The 21,927-nt window shown below is 60.1% G+C and overlaps 1 protein-coding gene across 8 annotated transcripts in view; it reads right to left on the minus strand.

The window, feature by feature from the left end:
• Positions 1 to 2,264: 2,264 nt before the first annotated feature.
• GRM4 (glutamate metabotropic receptor 4) overlaps positions 2,265 to 21,927 on the minus strand; it is a 115,654-nt gene continuing 95,991 nt past the window's right edge. For 6 of the 8 annotated variants that reach the window (XM_027958402.2, XM_042236937.2, XM_042236936.2 and 3 more), the window contains 5 exons: positions 20,488 to 20,688; positions 20,146 to 20,282; positions 15,923 to 16,858; positions 9,033 to 9,279; positions 2,265 to 3,219 (listed from right to left, as the gene is read on the minus strand). In XM_027958402.2, coding sequence (XP_027814203.1) covers positions 3,170 to 3,219; positions 9,033 to 9,279; positions 15,923 to 16,858; positions 20,146 to 20,282; positions 20,488 to 20,688 — 1,571 coding nt within the window. In that variant the 3' untranslated portion in view covers positions 2,265 to 3,169. The remainder of the gene's footprint in view (positions 3,220 to 9,032; positions 9,280 to 15,922; positions 16,859 to 20,145; positions 20,283 to 20,487; positions 20,689 to 21,927) is intronic. The other 2 variants (XM_042236938.2, XM_042236940.2) reach the window with 2 other exon arrangements.

Below are 21,927 nucleotides of genomic sequence, written 5' to 3' on the forward strand. Positions count from 1 at the left end.
CCACCAGGGAAGTCCCCCGTAATTTGATTTTCTAACAAGTTCTCAGAGATGCTGATGTTGATTTAAGATTCTTCTGCCAGAACACTGATTTACCTGGCCCACTGAGCTGTCCCTGATCCCCTGGGGAGCTTGTAAAACAGACCTGTGGCAGCCCCACCCACGGAACCTCAGATCGAGTCCTTCCAAATGACCATCCACCATCTCCATGGTCTAAAGTTCTGGTGGGGGTGGAACCTCCACTAGGTAAACCTGTTATCTTGCCCTGGGCAGGGGCTGCCTCTGACCTCACCCGGAGGCTGAGGCCCTAGGGGAGGGCTGAGCACAGAGCAGAGCAAAGGTCTCCAGGAGGTCAAGGACACTGCAAATCCCCCCCATCTTATTGAAATAGAAAATTCTGAAGATACAAATATCTGTCCACATTTCATGGGTGTCCCTTGAGCCTGGAATTAATAATATGGGATGGAGAGCAAAGATGAGCAGCCAGCAGGCCCTGGAAGTTCTCCCCACTGTGTGCGTCAGGGCCCGCCCCATCTGCAGCACCTGGGGGACCCCAGCCCCAGCCCCACAGGCCTAGGCCTCCATCGTGCCCACCATCCCACAGAGCTGCAGCAGGCCTGCCTTCCAAAAGCCCTGCTGGGAGCGGGTCCTTCCTCCTCATCTCTGCACCACAGAGCCTACTCACCTCTCCTCTGTACACGAGACCCCTGCTGGGAATGCACACCCCACCCAAGGCTTTCCCACTTACCCACTCACCCCCATTGTCCTGTTTCCTTGGGTCGTCAGCATTTCCAGGGCCCCAGGCAGGCCGGCCTAAGGCCCACGCAGAGCCCCACGTGGCTCTGACCCTCAGTCTCCTCCTCCCTCTAGGAGGCCTTGAACTGCCCTCTCCTGTGTACCAGGGGGACAGAGCGGGCAGCACCGCCTTGGAAGGAACATGACTCTCCCTGGAACCTAGAAGGGGGCTCCACAGATATGGGGGGCACCTGGGGAAGTCCCGGGCTGAGTGTCACACCCTTGGGTTCCAGGCCAGGCCCTCTGTCCAGACCCAGCCTGGCAATCACCATAGAGGGCCCCGGACCACTGAGGGGACAAGGTGCCCAGGCAGGGGGTGCGGTCAGAGAGCTGCCCACCCCCCCACATCCAGCTCCCTCACTCCACCCCTGCCTACACTACACTGGGCACTGAGTAGACTCTATTCTGGGTGGCAGCCTCAGGGACCACCCTGAGAAAGCAAGATGATGGGTGTGAGACCTCCTTCCCCACTCCCTCCCTCACACACATATTTACTGAGCACACAGTAGGTGCTGCACACACATACAGTCTCACCGGACCCCCAGGAGAACAGACTCCCGAGCCTGGCCCCCAGGAGTAGCCCCCCAGGCGGATAGAGGGGCCTGACATGTGATTGAATGCCCCACCTCACCTCTCACACATGCCCACACCTGCTCCACACCTGGGCCCTGCCAACCCCCACTCGGGCCCCTCCAGCGCCCCGTCAGGTATCAGAGGAAGCAGGGCGGGGTGGGGGGGGTGGGGGGCGGGCAGGAAGGGGCGGCTCAGGCAGCTGCCGCCTGGGGCCTCGCTGTGTCGCTGGCTCTGTAATTTACCCCTGGCAGGGCCCAGCCCCCGAGCAGCTCGCTCCCCACCTCCCAACCTGCCTCGGGCGCCAGCTGCTGTGAACACACGCTCCCACTTGCCGGGGACAGCATCCTTGTGACATGGGTGTGATGTGGACTCACACCCACTGGAGCCTAAGCAGACAGACACTCCCACAAGACAAATAAGCTTGCCTGTGGAGGTACAGGAGTGCACACACACACACACACACACACACAGACAAAACAGACAAGACGCATAGGGCTGGGGGGGAGACACACATATACACCTGTGCCACGCACCTGGCCTACCTGGCCACGCGCCACACACTCATCTCCAGGACAGCCACACATCATCCCAGCACCTGTGGCCAGGAGACAGGATGGGCAGGAGGGGAGGGCTCTGGGTGCTGGGAACCCTGGACCCAGCGTCTCAAGAGGAGCATTTCCTGGCCGGGAGGGAAGGAGGGGTTAAGGTTATGGTTGGCCCCTCCCTACCCCGGGACTCTCCAAGACCCCAGCTGAGGCCAACCCAGGAAGCAGCCTCCACTGCCCTCCAGCCCTGTGTCCCTGTCACCCAGTTCCCCCTTCCCCGTAACCGCAGGCCCTCCAGCTTCGGGCTGAGCCAGGGGTCTGACCGCAGGCCCCTTAGTGGATGTGGAGCCGAGGTGCAAAACCATGTGTTTATTTTTATTAGAAATGTTCTTGGTATAAAAACAATCATGCGCTACACATTGTCGTCAATAACCATCACCAGACACCCAGGCACTGAACTCCGTGTCATCGGCTGGAGGGGCAGGCGGGCAGGCGGGCAGGACACACGGCAGACGGGCGGGGGGCAGGCGGGCAGGCTGCGGGCCACAGGCACGCACACAGAGGCCACCAGGAGGACGCAGCACTTGGCAACACACTTGAGATTTGCTTTTGTTTCGGCTTTTTCGTGTTTTGATTTTTTTTTTCTCCTTTTTTTCTCTTTAGCAACATGTAGGATTTGGCAAATCAGCAAGAGATGGCAGGGAGAGGGAAACGAAGAGATGGCAAGGAGGGGGCTGCGGACCAGAAACAAAAATGCATGAGGGGAAAGATGGGCGGAGCACAGGAGAAAAGACGGGAGAGAGCTGGAGAGGCAGAGAAAAGGCAGAGAGGAGATACAGAAAAAGCAGAGAGCACACAGACAGAGACACATGGCGAGAAAAGGCGATAGAGAGAGATGGAGACTGAGAGAGTCGCCAATAGGACAGGCAGAGACGAGGGGGAAAGCCAGTGCCGCAGGCGCCTCCCAACCTGAGCCTCGGTGGTTTGCAGAGGGGCCGTGGTGCAGGACGCAGGCAATCGAGGTGGCCTGAGGCTTCCCCGCCCCCCAGCCTCCTCCTGGCCCCTGCCTGACTTGTCCAGGCCACCCAGCAGTGACCGCCGGGGGTCCCACTGTCAGCAGCACCAAGCCACGTCCGCGGGTGCCCACAGGCGGGGAGGACATCGGCTGGGCCCCTGGGCATGGCCCTGGCCCTGGCCCGACACACCATCCACAAGGGTCTCCGTCCTCCTCCTCCTCCTGGGCGGCTCCAGGGGCTGAGCTAGATGGCATGGTTGGTGTAGGTGACGTAGGTCTGTTTGGTGGCCAGCGCTGGAAGGAGAGAGACCGGGGAGCGAGGAGTCAGGGGCTGTCTTCATCCAACACCCCTTCCGCAGGCATGGCCCTGCCCAGAGCATCAGTACCCACCCCGCCCACTGAGCACTTCCCCCAGACCCATCCCGCCCACCCCTACACCTGGGCTGCCGGCCTGGCGGGCCCATCCGTCTTCACCTTGTCCCCCTAGGCGGACCCTCCTTAGAGCTCTCCCTGCTGACGCCATCCCTCTGTGAGTGTCGCCCCCCCATGCCCAGTCCCTGCGTCCTCCTGATCCCACCAGGCTTTAAGAGGATTGTGTTTATTTCTGATATGATACAGTCTTCGAGTGTGTCCAGGGGAGAGTTTTTCAGACATGCAACACACACTTTAGAAACGCACATGTAAAGAATATACAGACACACCGCCTTGGGGGAATGAGCAGAAATGCGGACAGGGGAGATAAGGGAACCACAGAGGGGCCTCAGGGGGCTGGGCACTGGGGTGTGTGCCTGACTTGGCCCTACTTCCATGCCCGGGGAAATGGTGGGAGATGGAAGTCCTTGGAGCCCCTCAGCCTCATCTCCCTCCCCCGCCGGAGGTCTGTCTCACCCCAGCCCTGAGCCCCTCTTATCTGCATGCGTCACTCCGGCTTCCACTCACCCACCACGGGGGCCAGGGCTGCCTCTCTGGGTGTCTCCCCCCAGCCACGGTCAGCCCCCAACCCCACCCCCAGGGTCCCGAGTGCCTCCACTGCTGGAGTTCACACCTCACAGCAGCCTCAGAAAGAGGCCAGGTAAGCATCACCGTCTTGGAATACTGAGGAGCTGAGGCCAGATGGGTGAGGAGCCCAGCCTGACTCCTGGGGTTTTCCCTGTCCTGCCAAGGTTCAGGGTCTCCCTCCAGGACCTGCAGACAGCTCGGGGGGAGTTGGGGAGGCTGACCTGTGCTCTCTCTACTGAGAGAGCAGACTGGACGGGGCACATCGCGGCACCCCCGGTCATAAAACTGCCTTGACTCTGTCAGGACCCTAACAGCTCAGAACAGAGGGGAGCATCTACCAGGCACAGCCAGAGGCGTCTGCCTGGAGAAGGTGACGTGGAAGATGGCAGGATGGTGGGCGGCACCCTGACCTCCCCCTGCCGTCTATCTACCAGTTTTCACTGCCAAATAAAGGACCATATTTCCCAGACTCCCTTGCAGCCCAGAGTGGCCTCATGTGACCACATTCCTGCTAATGACAAGTGTCAAGGGCTGTCCATACCATTTGATGAAAATAGACTGTTCCCATGCGCAAGGAGTGGGAAATGGACCTTTATTGTTTTAAATCACTGAGATTTGGCAGAATTATTTGTTACCATAAAATGATCAAGCTCATTCTTTGGGGGAAAAAAAAAAATAGATCGTTTCCTCCCTACTTCCTCTCTTTTCCGTTCTGTGCCCAGAAGGGACATCTAGGTCGAGTGGCCCCAGGCATGAGGATGAGGACAGCCCTCTAGGACCCGGCAGAAAGACAAGCAGAAGGAGCCCACGTCCCTGCTGCCACCCGCCATGTACTCAGAGACCAGAGAGAAACGAATCTGATTGGAGCCGCTCTGTCCTGGGGCCTCTCTGTCATAGCAGCGTGACTGGAAGCTCACTCATACAGGCGGGACTGCAGCGACGCTCTCTCAGAGGGTCCCCCGGGTGTGGAAAGAAGCAAGGTTGCCAGGATGGGGTGAGCAGGGGGGACACCAGGGGACAAGTAGGGAGGCTAAAGGAAGAACTCTCTCCTGGCCCCACCTGAGAGTGGCTTTGTGAGGCGGGTGAGCTGAACTAGTCCCTGTCAGCGGAAATATCCAAGCAAATTAACCATCACTGGGCAGGGGCATGGAATTTCAGGTTTTAGGTGCTACCTGGACAGGTGCTACTGGAAGGCAATGGTGTCCACGACACCCAGGACAGCATTGAGAACCCAGCACATCACTGCACAGTGTGTAAAGGACACCCACCATCATTTCTAAAACAGCCTACGTCCCTCCGGGAGGCTGGAGGACCAAGGGTGGACAAGGAGCACGGCTGTGACCTCAGGCAGTTCCTCCCCGGCCCTGCGAGGTCTCCCGGCCTAGAGCAGGAGGGGAGCAGCCCTTTTTGCTGAGACTTCCTTCCCTTCGGCTGCTCCCACCTCCCCACCCACTCTCTCCCCCAACCTCAGAAAAAGAGCCTGCCACTGACTGTGAGTCTCATGTCCGCGGGCCAGGCTACTGAGCATCAATTCCCCAGGGCTCCATCACCCTTTGGGTGAACTGATAAAACTGAATCTCCAAACCTGTAAACCCATCGGCAGCTCCTGGCTCAGAGGGGACGGAAAACCTCAGCAGCAAGATCGCCGCTGACTGCAGGGGCCTGGGAGCCTGAACTGGGGGCGGTGGGGGCGCGGGAGAGCGGCAGGGACAGAGAAAGTGGTGGGGAGGGGTGGGACAGCTGGGCCCCTCCTCTCCCTCCAAGACCACAGCTGCCTCCTCTAGAAAACCCAATCCCTGGGTTTCAGGACCTGGAAGCACCTTCAGCCCTCCACTATAAGCCAGCAGCCCCAGAGTCCTTCAACGGAGCCTCAGTCCGACTGTCTAGACAATGGGAGCAATGATTCCGCCCACAGCCCCCAGGAGCTGAGGCTCAAAAGGAAGAGCTCTGGCCATGAGTCAGAACACTTGAGGTCCAGCCCTGCCCTCACTGGTGTAGGGGATCTCAGCCCCTGCCATTTGGACTTTCTAACAAATTGAACCTCTCAGAACCTCAACTCCCTTATCTGTAAAATGGGGTGATGATAAGCCCTTACCTGCTCTCAGAAACCGGGTAGATAGAAATACTCCCTAAACCCTGAAAAATGGTAGGTGAAGGGACCAGACTAAGATATCGATGAGGACAGGATGGGGCCAGCGACACTCCAGGGCCAGCAGCAGCGTGGAGGGGGCGGAGGTGTGACCCAAGGGCCCCAGCCCATCCCTCACTGATGATGCCTGGCTGCTGGCTTTCAGTGCCGCTGCCTCAGCTAACAATTAGCTGGGCAGTGGCGGCACGAGCTGTCAGCCCCCATTTGTCGTCCCTGTGTTTTCTCGCCTAATCTGCCTGCAATCGGGCCCCTGAATTATTTATTCTGTTGTTTGTTTAAAGATACGTGGCCTGCCAGTGACAGAGTGAAAAATGTCCCTGCTCCACGGAATGACACCTCCCCACTCCTCTGGCTCACACCCCCACGATCTGGCTGTTCCCAGAATTAATCACCCGGCTCCTGCCCAGCGCCTCCATGGCTGCCGTTGTCCCCGAGCTGAGAAGGTGGGGGCGAGGGAGCCGGCCTCCAGTCCTCAGTGCGGTGGGCAGTGGGGAGGACCAGCTCTCACCCTGCCCTCCAGGGAAGCAGGAGGCTGGGAAAGCTGAGTCTCCCTTGCCAGGCCGCACGGGGACCCCTCCTTGTCCCCAGTCCCCAGATGCCAGTCTGAGCAGAGGCAGACGCAACAGTGTCAACGAGGTGCCATCAGTCCCACCCCTGGGGTTCCCTCTGGCCCATCACAGCATATGCACGCCACCCTCTGGGGTCAGGGTGCTCTCTCCTGTTAGACTCTGGGGTCTGAGCGGGCTGAGACCCACTTGCTCTCATGAACCCTGGAGCAAAGCGGGGCCTGGGGGGATGGGACCCAAGAAGGGTAAGTCTCCCTGGGAAGGAAGAAAAGGAAGCCAGGAGTGTGGGGTGGGAAGCAGCGAGGGGTCCCTGCTCAGGACGGAAGGACCTAGTTAGGGGCTGCCCTGGGGGTTTCTGCACATCTGAGTGGACATGAAAGACCAGAGGCAGGAAGGCCCATGACACCGCCCCTTCCCATCACAGGTGGAGGGTCCACGTGGCATCTGAAGGGAGCCCCAGGCTGTGTGTAGGCACAGGCAAGCTGGTGCCCTGGAGTACGACCGTAGAGAATAAAATGTCATTTGGTGGAGGGTGTGGCCAAGAGTTATCAGGGGCGGAGGGGCGTGCTGGAAGCCAGGCACTCAGCTCTGCACAGAGAGACAGGGAGAACGGACGGAGTCAGAGTCAAGAGAAAGACACAGTGTGGCCAGCTAGTCATGACCTTGCTCTGTGACCTCAGGAGAATCACTCACCCTCCCTGGGCCTCAGCTGGGGACCCAGCCCAATCCAGGCCTCACAGGACTGCTGTGAAGACCATTCAGATGGGAGAGATCTCTGGGAAGTGAAAAGTCCTGTTTGGATGTGGGGAGGGACTTTCCTCCTTTCTATGGCTAACTTTTCCTACAGGTGGGAATGACTGATAATGGAAGATGCTTCAGCCAGAGCCCCAAGGCAGGGAGGCTGTAGGAGGGGCTATCCTAGCCCAAATACCTGCTAGGGAGGTCTTCTGTTTCTCCTGATCTCTTGGTGGGTGACAAAGGGGCCCCTCTCTGGAGCCTGTGCTCGCCAATCTCCCTTCTGCTGTTCCCAACAGAGTCCACTTGTGGCCTTTCCCCCAGGACTAGAGGGAGGAAGCAGAGCGTTGACCCGAGGGGCCACCGGATCTGAAACTCTCCTGGGAAAGCGGCTCTTTATCTCTGCCGCCACCAACAGAAGGCCCCAAGACTCCCAGAAAGTGGGGAGGCAGGAGGGGCTGCTATTTTAACCATTCAGACATTTACAGGGGTTCCAGGCAGGGAGTCCAGGTCTACGGTGGAAACACAAGTTCCCCTTCACCCTGTCTACCAGGGAGCAGTCGGAAGTGAGGCCCGTACAGTTGCAGCCCACAGGTCAGAGGCCTCGGTCTCTACTTGGAGGCAGTGAGACATCACCTGCTGCCATGTGGCCCCAGGGAGTCCCTCGCCTATCTGAGCCTTCTTTTTCTCATCTGTTTAATCGTTCAGTTGAGTCTGGCTCTTTTGTGATCTCATGGACTGTAGCCCTCCAGGCTCCTCTCTCCATGGGATTTCCCAGGCCAGAATACTGGAGTGGGTTGCCATTTCCTTCTCCAGGGGATCTTCCCCACTCAGGGATCAACCCCGGGTCTCCTGCATTGTAGGCGAATTCTTTACCATCTGAGCCCCCAGGGAAGCCCTTCCTCATCTGTAGCCTCAAATAATTAAAAACCACTGCTTTCAAGGTTGCTGTGAAGATGAAAACTGGTTCCTGGCAGGTGTGGCCCACAGTCGGGGTTCAAGAAATGGTCACCCAACCTGTCCCTCCCAGGCCTTACCTCTCTCTCCTTGGACATCCCCCTACCAACCACTCTGCAGGCCCTGCTCCCCACCCCAGGCCCCACTTACCCATCCCAGGACTGGTGTCCTGAGTCCCTCTCTCTCAGGACCCTGCCTTGGGGCAGCTGGACAAAGCCAAGCTGAGGGATTTCAACTGCTTTCAGACAGTGCCCCCTCCCCAGAGAGACTGAAAGGGCACAGGCCCAGATGTGGAGGCCAAGGTGGAGAAATCCCAGCGTCTCAGGTCACCCTGCCTAACCAGGCCCCCTACGCACTCTTCCTAGGTGGGCATAGTTCCCTGGAAGGGACAGGCAAGAGTCCCCTTCCCAGGACGGGGCGGGGCAGAGTGGGCTAAGCTGGTGCCTCAAGCCTCTCCTCTGGATGGGAACCCCGCACGTTGGCCTCAGGGCTCTCCCTGTGACCCCATTGGAACAGACTTGGTTGGGAGCGGGGAAGCGGGGAGCGGCTCCAGGAAGAGGGCGGGGCTTGGGCTGGTCCAGAGGGAGAGGGGCGGGGCCTGGGCTGGTCCAGAGGGAGAGGGGCGGGGCCTGGGCTGGTCCAGCGGGAGAGGGGCGGGGCCTGGGCTGGTCCAGAGGAGAGGGGCGGGGCTGGGCACTCACCGGGGGCTTCCAGGTTCTCGCAGAGTTCGGACTTGGCCTCGCCGTTGGGCCGGAAGCTGCCTTTCTGCGTGAACTTGTTGGACATGGTGGCAGCGGTGACGACGGCTTTGAGACTGCGCTTGCGCTTGGGCACGTTCTGCTCCGGGTGGAAGAGGATGATGTAGACCTTGGGCATGTAGAGCATCCCCAGGGACACCGAGGCGCTCAGACTCACCGAGACCGTCAGCGTCGTCGTCTGGATGTACAGCTGGGGGGCGGGCCGGGGGCGGCATCAGAGCGCGCTCTGCCCCGGGCTCGCGGGGGCCCTGTCCGAAGCCCACCCCTCAGACAGGCACCGCTGGGGACCCCGCCCTGTGTCTTGCTGGTTTCGGGAGGAAGGGAGCCATGGTATTGAGCCTAGATTCAGCCTGGCTCCACCAGTCACTACGTGATCTTGGACAAGCCACACCCTTTGGGCCTGTTTCCTCGGGCATGAGAGTTCTAGTCCTTACCTCACAGGGGTGTGTGAGTTTGAAATGACTTAATAAATGGCAAAGGCATGTAAAATATCTGGTATGGGGTCGGTGCACACAAGGGTTCACCACTGTTATATGCTATCTGGGAGAGGCCCAGGGGCGGGGCTCTCGGGGGACAGCTGACCCTCCCCTGAAGCAGCCCCCTGCACAGGGCTGGGAGTGAGGTGAACATCGGAAGGTGCCTTGTAGTAGCTCCCAGTGGCCATGGCACCGCGCTGTGGCCAGGACCCCCATTCAGTGACTGCACCCCCATGCCACTCTGTACAGAACAGGCAGCTGGCACAGGAGCCACGGCACCCGTCGTGATCCACTGATGGCAGCCCAGTCAAAGCTCATTTCACGCTCACTCGCCAGCACTAACAGTGACAGATGTTTAGCAAAATGAAAGCCCATTAATCTGGGTGTCGGGTAATCCATTCTTCAATAGTGGGGCCTTCCAGGCAGGGCCCGACAATTCCCACTGCCCCAGCCTGGGATCCCCTCCCCACTTCCTCCTTCCCTCCTGGGCCTCCAGGTCTCAGCTGCCTCTCCGGCATCCTCAGCCAGGGTGGGGCCAGGGGAAGCCCAGGCTGTGGCCCCGGGGTCTGGGTATGGGAAAGCGGAAAATGCTCTCTGCCTCCTAGATCTGCCATTTCTGAGCCTGGGATCCCTCCCCTGGGGCCTGGTTAATGTACCACCTCCTCCAGGAAGCTCTCCCTGACTCTCAGATCCTAGCCAACCCCCCAAGACAGGCTTCACTCCTTGCACCCAGCCCAGCAGTGGGGGACCCGGGTCTAGACTTGAGTCCTGAGGTCACAGGGGCTCTGGCCTCCTTGGAAAGTCTCCTGAAGGGAGGGGCCAGGTCCTCCTGTTCTCATATTCTCCCCATCCCCTGCCCCTCTCCATAAATACCTCATGACCTGAATCTGAAGGCCTTCATCTCAGCCACCCTTCCCTGGGGGTTCTTGCCTTTGGAAGGGGGCTGGAGAAGCTGGAGGGTCTGAGAGAAGAGAGCTGTGTGACACCGGGGAAGTCTCATCCCCTCTCCAGCCCTCAATTTTCTCATCAGCACAATGGGATGATAGCACCTACCTCACCCAAACCACAAGGATACCCAAGCACAGACTACGAGGTCACATGAAACTTAAGGGCACTGAAAGGGGGTGTGGAGGAGGAGGCTAGGAGTGCGGAGAGGCCTCCATTCAGAAAATGTCACAGACCCAGGAAAATAAGAGCCTGTTCCCCAGTGAGCACACACACCTCTGTCCTCATACATAACCCACACTCTCACCCAGAGGCACAGCACTACCCCCCAGCATGCGGACGGGAAAGGTCATGGCAACCCAGTGGAGGGTGCCAGCCACCTCACCCACCCCTGAGATGGCATTGGGGCCCCAGGGTGGAAGGGGTGGAGGGGTCCAGGCTCCAGAGTATCATAACAGACCCTTGGAGAAGATAGTGGAGGTCTGAATTCAGCAAGAACAGGCATGCTATCTTGGTCTCCACCATTGACTGGGGGTTCCCTAGGGACAAGGCATGCCTCTGCCATTAGATTTGGGGGTCCCTGAGGGCAGGGGTGTCTCTTCTTTCACACTGGGGATTCTTGGGTGTATTTCCAGAATAGATTCATCTTAGGTCATTTGCCCCCACCTTGGTGATGGGGGGAGGTACTGTTGGACCAAAATTAGGTTGGTGGGACGGGGCTCAAGGACCCTTCTCTGGGCAGAGTGAGGCCTGCAGTTGATACAGTCCTGTGTCGGGGTCCAGGGACTGGGTTCCAGACTCCACTCCGCCCTGACCCACTGAGGGCCGCTGGGCCCCCTCCACCAACACAGGCGGAGCTTGCTCCATGGGCACGCGCACTCGGTTTAACGCCTTGAGTTCTGAGTAATTTTTGAATAAGGGGTGTTCATTCTCACTTGGCACCAGGCCCTGAGAACTATGGAGCCAGCCCTGCACACAAGCCTCAGTGTTTTCAGCCCAGGAGCCTTTCAGCACACAAAATACAAGGAGGGGCAGAAAAAGACCAAACCTGAACAAAACTGCCCCCGATCTGTTGGAGTCCCTCTCCTGGGGGCTCCTCTAGCCATCCCCAGGCTAGGGGTGGCCGGCCCTGTGCACAAAAGTGGGGCTGGCACCCCACCACTGGCTCCAGCACCGGTTGGGAGCCCCCAGGTGAGGGTACACATGGTCACCAGGAGGCGGTAGCGTGTTAACCCTATCAGAGAAACAGCGGTCCTCTGACCCTCTAGCCGGCAGGGCTGGGGCCCAGCACCGGTGCAAGTCTCCAAGGCAGGCTTCTAGGATGCGCTGGCACCTGCCCTCCCCTCCGCCCATCCCCCAGCCCGAGCTGACCCCCTTCCTGCTCCCCTCTTCGACTTTGGTCAGGCCCTTGTTCCTCTCAATCCTCTGCAAGGAACCCTGCACCAGCCTCCCAGGTCCCCCTCCCCGAGTGAACGAGGCTGTCAGAGCCGGGTTTGATGGGGGAGGACAGAGGTCACCTGGGGTCACCTGGGGCAAAGGGCGTGGACAGGAGCTGCTGTGGAGGTGGACGGCAAATTTCCCGGTTTTGCCCTCAGCCTGGTGGGAGGCTCTGAGGAGTTCCTCCCACTTTGGACCCTGGTGGGTCCTGAGATCGTCAGAATCTATGAACCAGACCAATGAACTTCCCCACAACCTGGCTGGCCTCTGAGGCCCACCTCGACCTGCTGGAGCAGTAATCCCACTGGGTGGAGAGACCGCGCCCCAGTCTGCTCAGGGTGATGGCGCGTGGCTGTGGAGGTGAGCCCTGGAAATCCGGCCGCCTGCTCACCAGTGACACCAGTAGCCTGGGGGATGGGTGCGGCCAAGCATCTGTGAGTGTGCACACTACCAGATACACACACACGCTCACAGAGCCACACCCATGTCCCCAGACGATGCCGCATTCATTCACACTCCTGGACTCACATTCCTGACTCAGATACACCTGGGCTCTCTCACACACACACTCCTTCACGCACCTGGGCACACACCCGTGTGCACAGACAATGCACTCACATAATCTGCACACACACCTAAACACACCTGCACACACCTGCACACACCTGCTGACCACACACACTTCATCTGCACACTCAGACACACTCGTACAGCCACGGACCCTCAGTACATACACCTGCCCATCCCCACTCAACCTGCGAACGTACACACACACACACACGCACGCACACGCTGCCATCCACTGCTCAGTGTGCACAAAAAGGCAGGGTGAGCGTGGGGTGGGGCTACTGTGGGGAGCCATGTCACGGGCACAGAAGTGCATATACACACACAGTGTACACACACACCTCTATACCCGTATACCCACAACACAACGCCCCACAGTAGCCTCACTCCACTCCACCCCATCTACACACGTGTGCACGCACACACACAAACACACACACACACGCGCGCACCCGGCATCCAGCAGCCGGGCCTGCAGCTTTCACTGGGACCATTTGTAACTCAGGTGTGAACAGCACAGACCCAAACCCAGGCTGCCTGAGCCTCTAAGAAGCCTGGTGTTCTGAGCTGGAGGGACTTCAGCACTCATGTTCCCACTCTCGCCTCACGCAGAAGCCCAGAGGAGGAGGGGCAAATCCCACGTCGATGCCATCAGGGGCAGACCTGGGTGCCACAGCCACACATTGGTGCGGGCCAGCCTGCTCTGTGACCCGGGGCAGGTCCCTGTCCCTCTCTGGGCCTCAGAGGAGATCATTTCAGAGGCTCCTCTTCACAATCAGTACTGAGGGGCGCCTCCTACAAAGGGAGAAATCAGAGGCAGGTAGGGTGGCCTGGGGTGCTGAGAGAGGGCTGGGTGGTGGAGGGGCTGGGGCCAGGAAGATAGGAACATGCGGGGAGCCGTGCGCCGGGTGCCAGCCGGGGAGTTATAGGAAGGCAGAGTCAGGGCGCAGACCACCCTGCCGGCAGCCTCCCAGCTGCATGTCTTACTCCCCAGGGAGGTGAGGGAAAGGGCCTCCTGGGATTGTTGAGAGTAATTTCTCAAGCTGCCAGCTTCCTGGGGTGTGGGCGGCCTCCCCTGCTGGCTCCATGGGCTCACTGGGCACTGTGAAGCTTGGGGGCCTCTGCCTGCACCTGCCCACGGCGGGGGCCTCCTGCAGGCCCCCAGGAGGGGAGATCCAGACCCAACCTGCAATGCAAGCTGCTCCCCAGTGGCAGCGGCTTTGGCTCAAGTGTGCAGGTGGCCAGGAGCCAGGCCTGCTCTCGGGCCTCAGGGTGCTTACTGCCAGCCTCAGGGTCTGCGTCTCAGAACCCCCAGCCCCTCAGAACCCCCAGGGCCACCGTTAGAATAAGGGCCACAGGCGTCCCTGCGCCAGGCCCAAGGGACACAGGGCAGAGGCTCCTGCCCTCGAGGAGCTGCTGGAAAAGAGGAGAGCACATCCCGAGGGAGGGCCAGGCTTGAGCTGCCCCGGAGCTGCAGGGGTGGAGGGGAGAGGCTACTGAGCTAGAGCACCGTCATCTGGCTGGGTGACCTTAGACAAGTCGCTCCAGCTCCCTCTGCCTCATCTGTAAACACGGATGGTGAATGTACCCTGGCCCATCATGTGGCACCTGCCGACCACCAGGCCAAGTGCCTGGCACGTGACAAGCAGCCCCGTGGGGCTCTGACTGCAGCCTCACTGGGGCCCAGTGTCCCTCGGAGCTCAAACACAGGCTTGCCCTTTAAACGCCGTCCTCAGGATGGTGACTCCCCCGGGTGCAGGTCGAACCTGGCCCTCGCCCCTGAACCCCAGACTCACACAGTCAACCACTGAGTCAACTGCGGTCCAGTCCGCTGCGCCGGGCCGTCTCAGCAGCCTCCTAAACTCAGCCTGTGCGCAGGAGTTCCCCATCTCTGCACCATAGGCTCCTCCGCTGCCTCCCCAACCCTGCCCCTGCGTGTGGAGGCTCCTCCCTTCCCACTGCTCACACCAACAACTGGGGGCGGGGGTGTCAACCGAGGACCCCCTCTGTGCTTCTCACCCACATGCGCTCCACCAGAATCCCAGCCCCCGCACCCCCGGACCTGGCCGGAGCCCCCCACTCCTCACCTCCTGCGGGCACCATCACACCGCCTCGGCCCTGCTGCCCTGCTCCCCGCCACCCTCCGCAGGGCTCACCCCAGAGGGGTCCTACACCCTACCGCGGCCCTCCCGCTCAGAGCCCACAGCGGCTCCCTTCTCGCTCCCAGGAAAAGCCAGCATCCTTGGGTCTCTGTTTCTTAGGCCAGCTGTGCCGTCTACCCCCCAACACCCTGAACCTTATCCCCACCCTACCCCCGACTTCCCAGCCCCAGCGTCCTTACAGTGGGCAAGTGTCTTCTACACCCCTCGTGCCGACTGATTATTACAACACCTGTGAGGACTGCAGATGGGGGGTCATGGCCCACTCTACAGTGAAGATGCTGAGGTGGAGGCCAGTTGGCTTGCCCAGGATCCCACAGTCAGACCCGGAGGTAGGGTCCTCGGTCCCCCTGATCCGCCCCATCTCTGGCCTCTGACTTCAGGGACTCCCAGTCCTCCAAGATAAAACCCCAGAACCCAGGCAGCACTGGGGCTGTGACGTGGGCAGAGTCCACAGGGCCCTTGGGGTGTGTGTGTCTGACCCAAAAGCCTGGCGGAGCCAGCAGATGGCGGCCCTTCAGCAGCTCCAGCAGGCGGAGCAAGGGCCCTGAGCTGACGCTGCCAGAGCTCCCGATCCGACCCTGGACGCTGGGGCAGCTTTGGGGCTGGAAAGGGAGGGAGCCAGCGCCCGACACGTCACCCACCCCGGGGACCCCTGGGGCTCCTCAAGGGCAGCAAGGAGGGTGGAGAGAGGGGGAGGAAGATAGGAGTGGACAGAAAGGAAGCTGGGCTGAGCAGGGAAAGACACAAAGGAGAGCCTAAAAAAGAGTGTGAACTCCCTGAGCGTCCAATGGTCAGAACTGCACACTCTCACTGCCAAAGGCCTGGGTTCAATCCCTGGTCAAGGAGCTAAAATCCTGTAAGTCACATGGCACGGCCAGAAAAAAGAAAGATGAAGAATGAAAGAGCGCACAGCATCCCAGAGGAGCAAACAGGAGAGAGGGAGACAGGAATGAGACGGGGAGGAGGAAAGGACGGGGTGGGAGAGGCAAGGATGAAGAGTCGGGGAAGGTGGAGGGTGGAGAGAGGGTGGGAAGGAGCAGGAAGGACAGAGAGGAGATGGGGTGGGGGGCGCAGAGAGAAAAGGAAGAGGACAGGAGAAGAGAAGGGAGGGAGGCAAGAGAGACGCAAACGCTGGAGAGAAACCTGAGCCGGAGAAGGCAGGCACGTCCAGAGGGGCTGGCCAGCCCTGGGAGGCTGCCCCCTGCTCGCCTCCCGCCTGCCCCCCCCGCCTACCCCCGTGACTCACCTTGTCGGCCGACTGCGAGGTGCCGAAGAAGATGGGGATGAAGGCGAGCCAGACGATGCAGGTGGTGTACATGGTGAAGCCGATGGGCTTGGCCTCGTTGAAGGTCTCAGGCACGCCGCGCGTCTTGATGGCGTACACGGTGCACGTGACCATCAGCAGCATGCTGTAGCCCAGCAGGCAGATGAGCGACAGGTCCGAGATGTCGCACTTGAGCACCCCCCGGGCAAAGCGGGGGTCCAGTGTCCGCTGGTCCTGGAAGTCCACCACCGAGTGGGACGGGTCCACCACGAACCACACGCAGATGCCCAGCAGCTGCAGGGAGATGAGGCTGAAGGTGATGGCCAGCTGCGAGGCGGGGCTGATGAAGCGCGGGGCGCTGACCGACCGCTTGCCCTGCTCGAAGATGCGGTAGATGCGGTTGGTCTTGGTGAGCAGGGCCGCGTAGCTGATGCTCATGCCGAGCCCCAGGAAGACCCGGCGCAGAGAGCAGGTGCCCAGGTCGGGCTCGGCGATCATGAGGAAGGTGGTGGCGTAGCACAGGAAGATGCCGGCCAGCAGCACGTAGCTCAGCTCGCGGCCCGAGGCCTTGACGATGGGCGTGTCGTTGTAGCGCACGAAGGTGACCACCACGAACAGCGTGGCTGCGATGCCTGCCACGGCCAGGAAGAGGGGCAGCACGGCCCAGGGCGAGCCCCACTCGAGCTTGATGATGGGGATGGGCCGGCAGCCCGTGCGGTTCTCCGTGGGCCGCATGTCGTAGGGACAGGTCTTGCAGGTGTAGCGGTCCACCTGGTACTGGTACCCCGTGCAGGGCTCGCAGTGCCAGCAGCAGGGCATGCCCTTCACCGTCTTCTTCCGCTCACCTGGCTGGCAGGGCAGGCTGCAGACCGAGCGGGGCAGCTGCTGGCCGCTCCCCGGCCAGAGCATCCGCTCTATCTGTCAACGACAGCGCAGGGGAGCCGGCCTCAGGACATGCCGCCCAGGGCCCTGGACCGCCCCCCTAGCTGGCACTCTGGAACCTCGTGTCTGAATCGCTCAGTCAGATGGCTAAAATCCAGCTGCCCAGCTGGCCCTGCCAGGATCAACCGAATCCAACAGCTGCATTTAAATAAGCTCCCGGGCACGATTTAGACCTAGATGACCTGCAGGGGATCCTGCTCCAACACAAAACCCCCAAGGGTTGTACAGAGACCAGCCGTGACAGCCTAGAGTCACAGGACAGAGAGTGGACAGCCAGCAGCCCAGACGTCCAGCCCTGTGAGGCCTCGCTACTCACGGTGGTCCCCGACTGGCGGCATCAGCGTCACCCAGGAGCGGGTTGGAAATGTAAATGTTTGGCCACCCCAGACCTACTGACTCAGAATCCAAGTTTTTTTTTCTTTTAATATATATATTTTTAATGTGGGCCATCTGTAAAGTCTTTACTGAATTTGTTACAATTGCTTCTGGTGTTTCATGTCCTGGATTTCTTTGGCCATGCCACATGAAGGATTTTAGCTCCCTGACCAGGGACTGCACCCTCATCCGCTGCATTGGAAAGTGAAATCTTAACCACCGGACCGCCAGGGAAGTCCCAGAATCTGAGTTTTAACCAAACCCCACAGGTGACTGGCGTGCGCACACAAAGGGGAGACGCACTGCCCTGTAGCTCAGCCCCCAGGGCCTCCAGGTGGCACAGGCAGTCAGGTTCAGCAGAGAACAATGAACCAAGGTTCAATCAGAGAACCTGCATTGTGTGCCCAGGGGTGTTTCCTTGCCCCTTACTTTGAATGAGTGCATTCTGTTACATGCCTCTGAAGACACAACTGCTGCGGGCAAAGGAGCCACAGAAGCTGGCATGCCCTACTGAGTGGGTCACAAAGTTCTGGAAAGTAAGTGAGAGCCCCCAAGAGCTCCAGGCTCTAAGCAGAGGGAGCGTGGCCACACTTGGGAGCCATATCCCAAGCATCAGCTCTTAGGAAGGGTCATGCTTAGAGAATGGCTTTGGGACTTCCCCTGTGGCTCAGAAGGTAAAGTGTCTGCAATGCAGGAGACCTGGGTTCAATCCCTGGGTTGGGAAGACCCCCTGGAGGAGGGCACGGCAACCCACTCCAGTGTTCTTGCCTAGAGAATCCCCATGGACAGAGGAGCCTGGTGGGCTACAGTCCAAAGGGTCACAGAGTCAGACACGACTGAACGACTATCACTTTCACGCTTGGAGAACAGCAGGCCCTTTGCTCTGGGAGCTCACTCCAGGAGAAGGAATAGCCAGTTGGTTTGGGGCTGAAGGGAGGATTTTAGAGCTGAGAAAAAGGGTGAGTGAGGTGGGTTGGAGTAGGCAGGGTGGAGAATCCAAAGATGGCTTCATGGTAGATGGGGACAAAAATCTCGAGGAAATTCGCCTTGTGGCTCTGGGCATGACCCTAAAAGCCAATGAGCACAGCAGTGACCAGGGCCAACTACCATCCTGCAGGAACAAGGGGGCAGGACAATCTCTGGGCACCAGATCTGTGATGCTGCAGGGGGGACCCAGGGATCCAGGGGGATGGGGGGTGTTCCGGAAAACTGTGGCTCCAGTGGAAAGAGCAGCGAGTGAAGTCAAAAGTTGGGATCACAGCTCTGTCGCTAGCTGGCTGTGTGCCCTTGAGCAAACACCTCAGCCTCTCTGAGCCTTTGTTGTCCCGCCTGATCCAAAGACAGCAGATGCAAGGCCACCAGAGCCCTCTGTGACTTACGGCGGCTTCCACTTGGAATTCCTGTCTGCTTCTCCAGAGCATCAGCCCCAGGAGGACAGGGCCTTTGAGTTACTTCCCTGCTGTCTGCAGCCCCCAGCCCAGGGCTGGCCCAAGGTGGGGCCAGTGAATAGTGCTGGAGTCTCCAAGAAGCAGTGAGCTCTGGCCACCCGAGCGAGAGCCCTCGGGAGGGACGGGGAAGGTGCGGCAGTTGAGGACCGGTTCTGCATCACCGCCTCCCTCCCGCCAGCTCCAGGCTGATGGAGGGGCTTGGATTCCTGGGGAGGGGACCCAGGAATCACTCCCACCCCTCAGGCCTGCCTTCACTTACCTTGCCTGCAGAATGGGGTGACAACAGTGCCCGCCCCGCAGGGCTGGCATCTCTACAGTAAGGTAACTTGATAAGAACAAGAGCCGTCACAGCGGGTGCTCCATAGGATGAGCTGCCTGCCACTGCCAGTGAATGGAGGTCCTGCCCCTCCCCGCTACGTTGGATCTGAACGAGACAGGCCTCCATCTGGGCTGGGGTCCCACCCTGCCCACACTGCTCCCACTCGCTCTGTTCTGTCCGTCTGTCTCCGCTCAGCTGCCCAAAGAGCATCACTGTAGGAACGGGCTCTCTCCCCAACACGCTGTGTGGCCTTTGGAACCTCCCTAGGGCCGGGTTTCCACAGATATTCCTTCTGATTTGGAAGATTGTTGGGGATAAATGAGATCATGGGCAGAGGGTGCCCTGAAGAGCTCCAGGACTCGCAGAAAAAGAGACGCTTACAGGGACGGAAGGCAGGGACGTGACGTGACTCTCCCAGATCTGGGCCTCCCGAGCCTGTCCGGTCCACCTGGACGTCACGCTGCGCCCACCCCGCATGCGGCTCACCCTCCACCCAGAGAGGGGACCAGTCAGTCCACAGGCACCACCTTGGGGCACCAATCACAGGTCCCTTTTATCCCCAAAACATGGCATTATTCGTAGCCGGGGACATCGAGGGCAGGAGGGAGATCCCGAGTCCCTGGGACAGCCATGACCTGGAACAGCGTGGCTGGGGACCCAGGAGAAACCCCTTCATGCCACCGAGAAAGATGATGGCCTTCTCATGTGGTTTGATGGAGTCATTCTCAAACAGCTTCCCTCCAGCAGAACCCCACTGCATGACGGTGCTCTTTTCATCCTCCTCTGTCCAGACACAGCCCTCTCCCTCCTCACCTTTCTCCCCATCCCCACCCCCAACCCCAAGACTCTGAGCCCCTGCACCCCAGTGTGAATTCATCTGTCTGCAGGGTTTGCCCTGTGAGGGGAGCAGGCAGGAGGGCCCAGGCAACAGGGAAGGACAGGGGCAGGGAGGGCGGGAGCCCAGCTGCCCTGCTCTTCTGTTCTGGAGTTTGGGGGCTCAGGGCCCTCTGACGGAAGGAAGCCCCAACTCGGCAGCACCAAACCCAGGCATCAGGGCTCCCCTCCAGGGGCGGGGTGCCCTCTCCCCTGCCACATACCCTGCCCTCCTGCTGGGCACTTACCCGGAGATGCAGGTGATCCGTCCAGGAGCCAATGACCTTGTACTCGGCAGAGCCGTTACGCAGCTGGTACTGGTAGATGTCGTAGCGCCCCGGTGCATCTCCGTTCTCATTGAAAGTCACAGGGTTCCCCGCAATGCCTGGGGGGGGCATGGGGGTCACACACTCCGTTTCTTTGCTGAGCCTTTGCCCAGAGACAGGGAGGAGCGTGAGCCCTGGGCAGCAACACCTCTGCATGGAACATCTCAGGGGGTGTTTACTCCCTGGAAGCATCTGAAGAGGCTCCCCCACTCCCACCCCATGGGGCCCCGGGACCCCTTCCCCAGGGTTGAGCGGTGCCCCCACCTGAGAAATTGACATTGCGGATGTACTTGAGCAGCTGGGTGCCGTCCACAGGGTCCATGCGCGGGCAGAGCCCCACGCGGCCCGGACACAGGTCCCGGTGCATGGCGTGCAGCGCATGGCCCATGGCGTACACAGCGTCGATCACAAACTGCACCTTCCCCTCCTGCTCATACGCCGAGTCCTGCCCGATGCGCTCTCGGTCTGCAACGAAAATGTTCAGGGCAGGAGTGCCTGTGAGGCCCATGAGCGCTCACAGATGTGCGGCGGGAACCACAGTGGCCCCCCCAGGATACAGCCGGGTCTCTGGCCCTAGGCCCAGGGCTAGCTTCATCATCCCAGGGGATGGTCTCCTGGGGGCGCCTGGGGGATGGTCCTGAGGGCCCACTGCCCTCGTGACTGTACGGCTGGACCCTGTGTGAGCTGGGAAGTCACCAGGGCAGAAACTGCGTCTGTGGATGAGGGCAGTGATGCCCTACAGCAGCTCAGCCATGGGCAGCCACCAGCCAGGGGCTGCTGCCCCACCACGGGGTACAGGGGGTGGGAAATTGAGGCCCAGAGAGGGTGAGGGGCTGGCCGCAGGTCCCTCAGGCTTCAGGACACCTGATGCCCTCAGTGGCTTCCAGATGCCCCAGACATCAGAAATCACCATCATTGCCACCCACCCCTCCCCACTGTCAGTGACCCCCCCACCCACCCCTCCCCCTGTCACTGATCCCCCACCCACCCCTCCCCCTGTCAGTGACCCCCCCACCCACCCCTCCCCCTGTCACTGATCCCCCACCCACCCCTCCCCACTGTCAGTGACCCCCCCACCCACTCCTCCCCCTTGTCACTGATCCCCCACCCACCCCTCCCCCTGTCAATGACCCCCCTACCCACTCCTCCCCCTTGTCAGTGACCCCCCCTTAGCCAGGGTGAGTGAGCTTTGCAAAACGGGGAACCCACTGCGCCACCTTCTCACTGCAAACAGCAGTGGCTCCCTAGGGCACCGGGCCTCCCGTCCTCACCCCCTGGGCGCTGGACACACCCAAGCACTCTGCTCCAGCTCCTGTACAAACTCTCTGGCTACCTGAGGCCTCGATGTCTTGTCAGTAAAAAGGTCATCATCTTGCCCCACAGAAGTGCTGTATACGAGATGAGTTACAGAAAACCCGTGGCACAGAGGAGCTGACCAAGCCACGTTATTATGGTGCTTAAGTGCTCAGAAGAGAGGGCTTCTAAGCTGGGCTACAGAGGCCGCGGGGCTAGAGCAGGCCAGCAAGACTTTCTGGAGGAGGAGGAGCCCCAGGCCTGGGCTGTAATGAGGATGGAGATTACGGGCTGCTAACTTCTAAGGAGCATCTACTCTGCGTCAAGCGCTGTTTTAAGCTCTTTATGTATGGAAGTCATCAGATAATCACAGCAATGCTATGAGGTAATGATCCCCATTCATTTCTACAG

This window comes from Ovis aries, chromosome 20 (genome assembly GCF_016772045.2).
Source record: "Ovis aries strain OAR_USU_Benz2616 breed Rambouillet chromosome 20, ARS-UI_Ramb_v3.0, whole genome shotgun sequence".
Classification (NCBI taxonomy): Eukaryota; Metazoa; Chordata; class Mammalia; order Artiodactyla; family Bovidae; genus Ovis; species Ovis aries.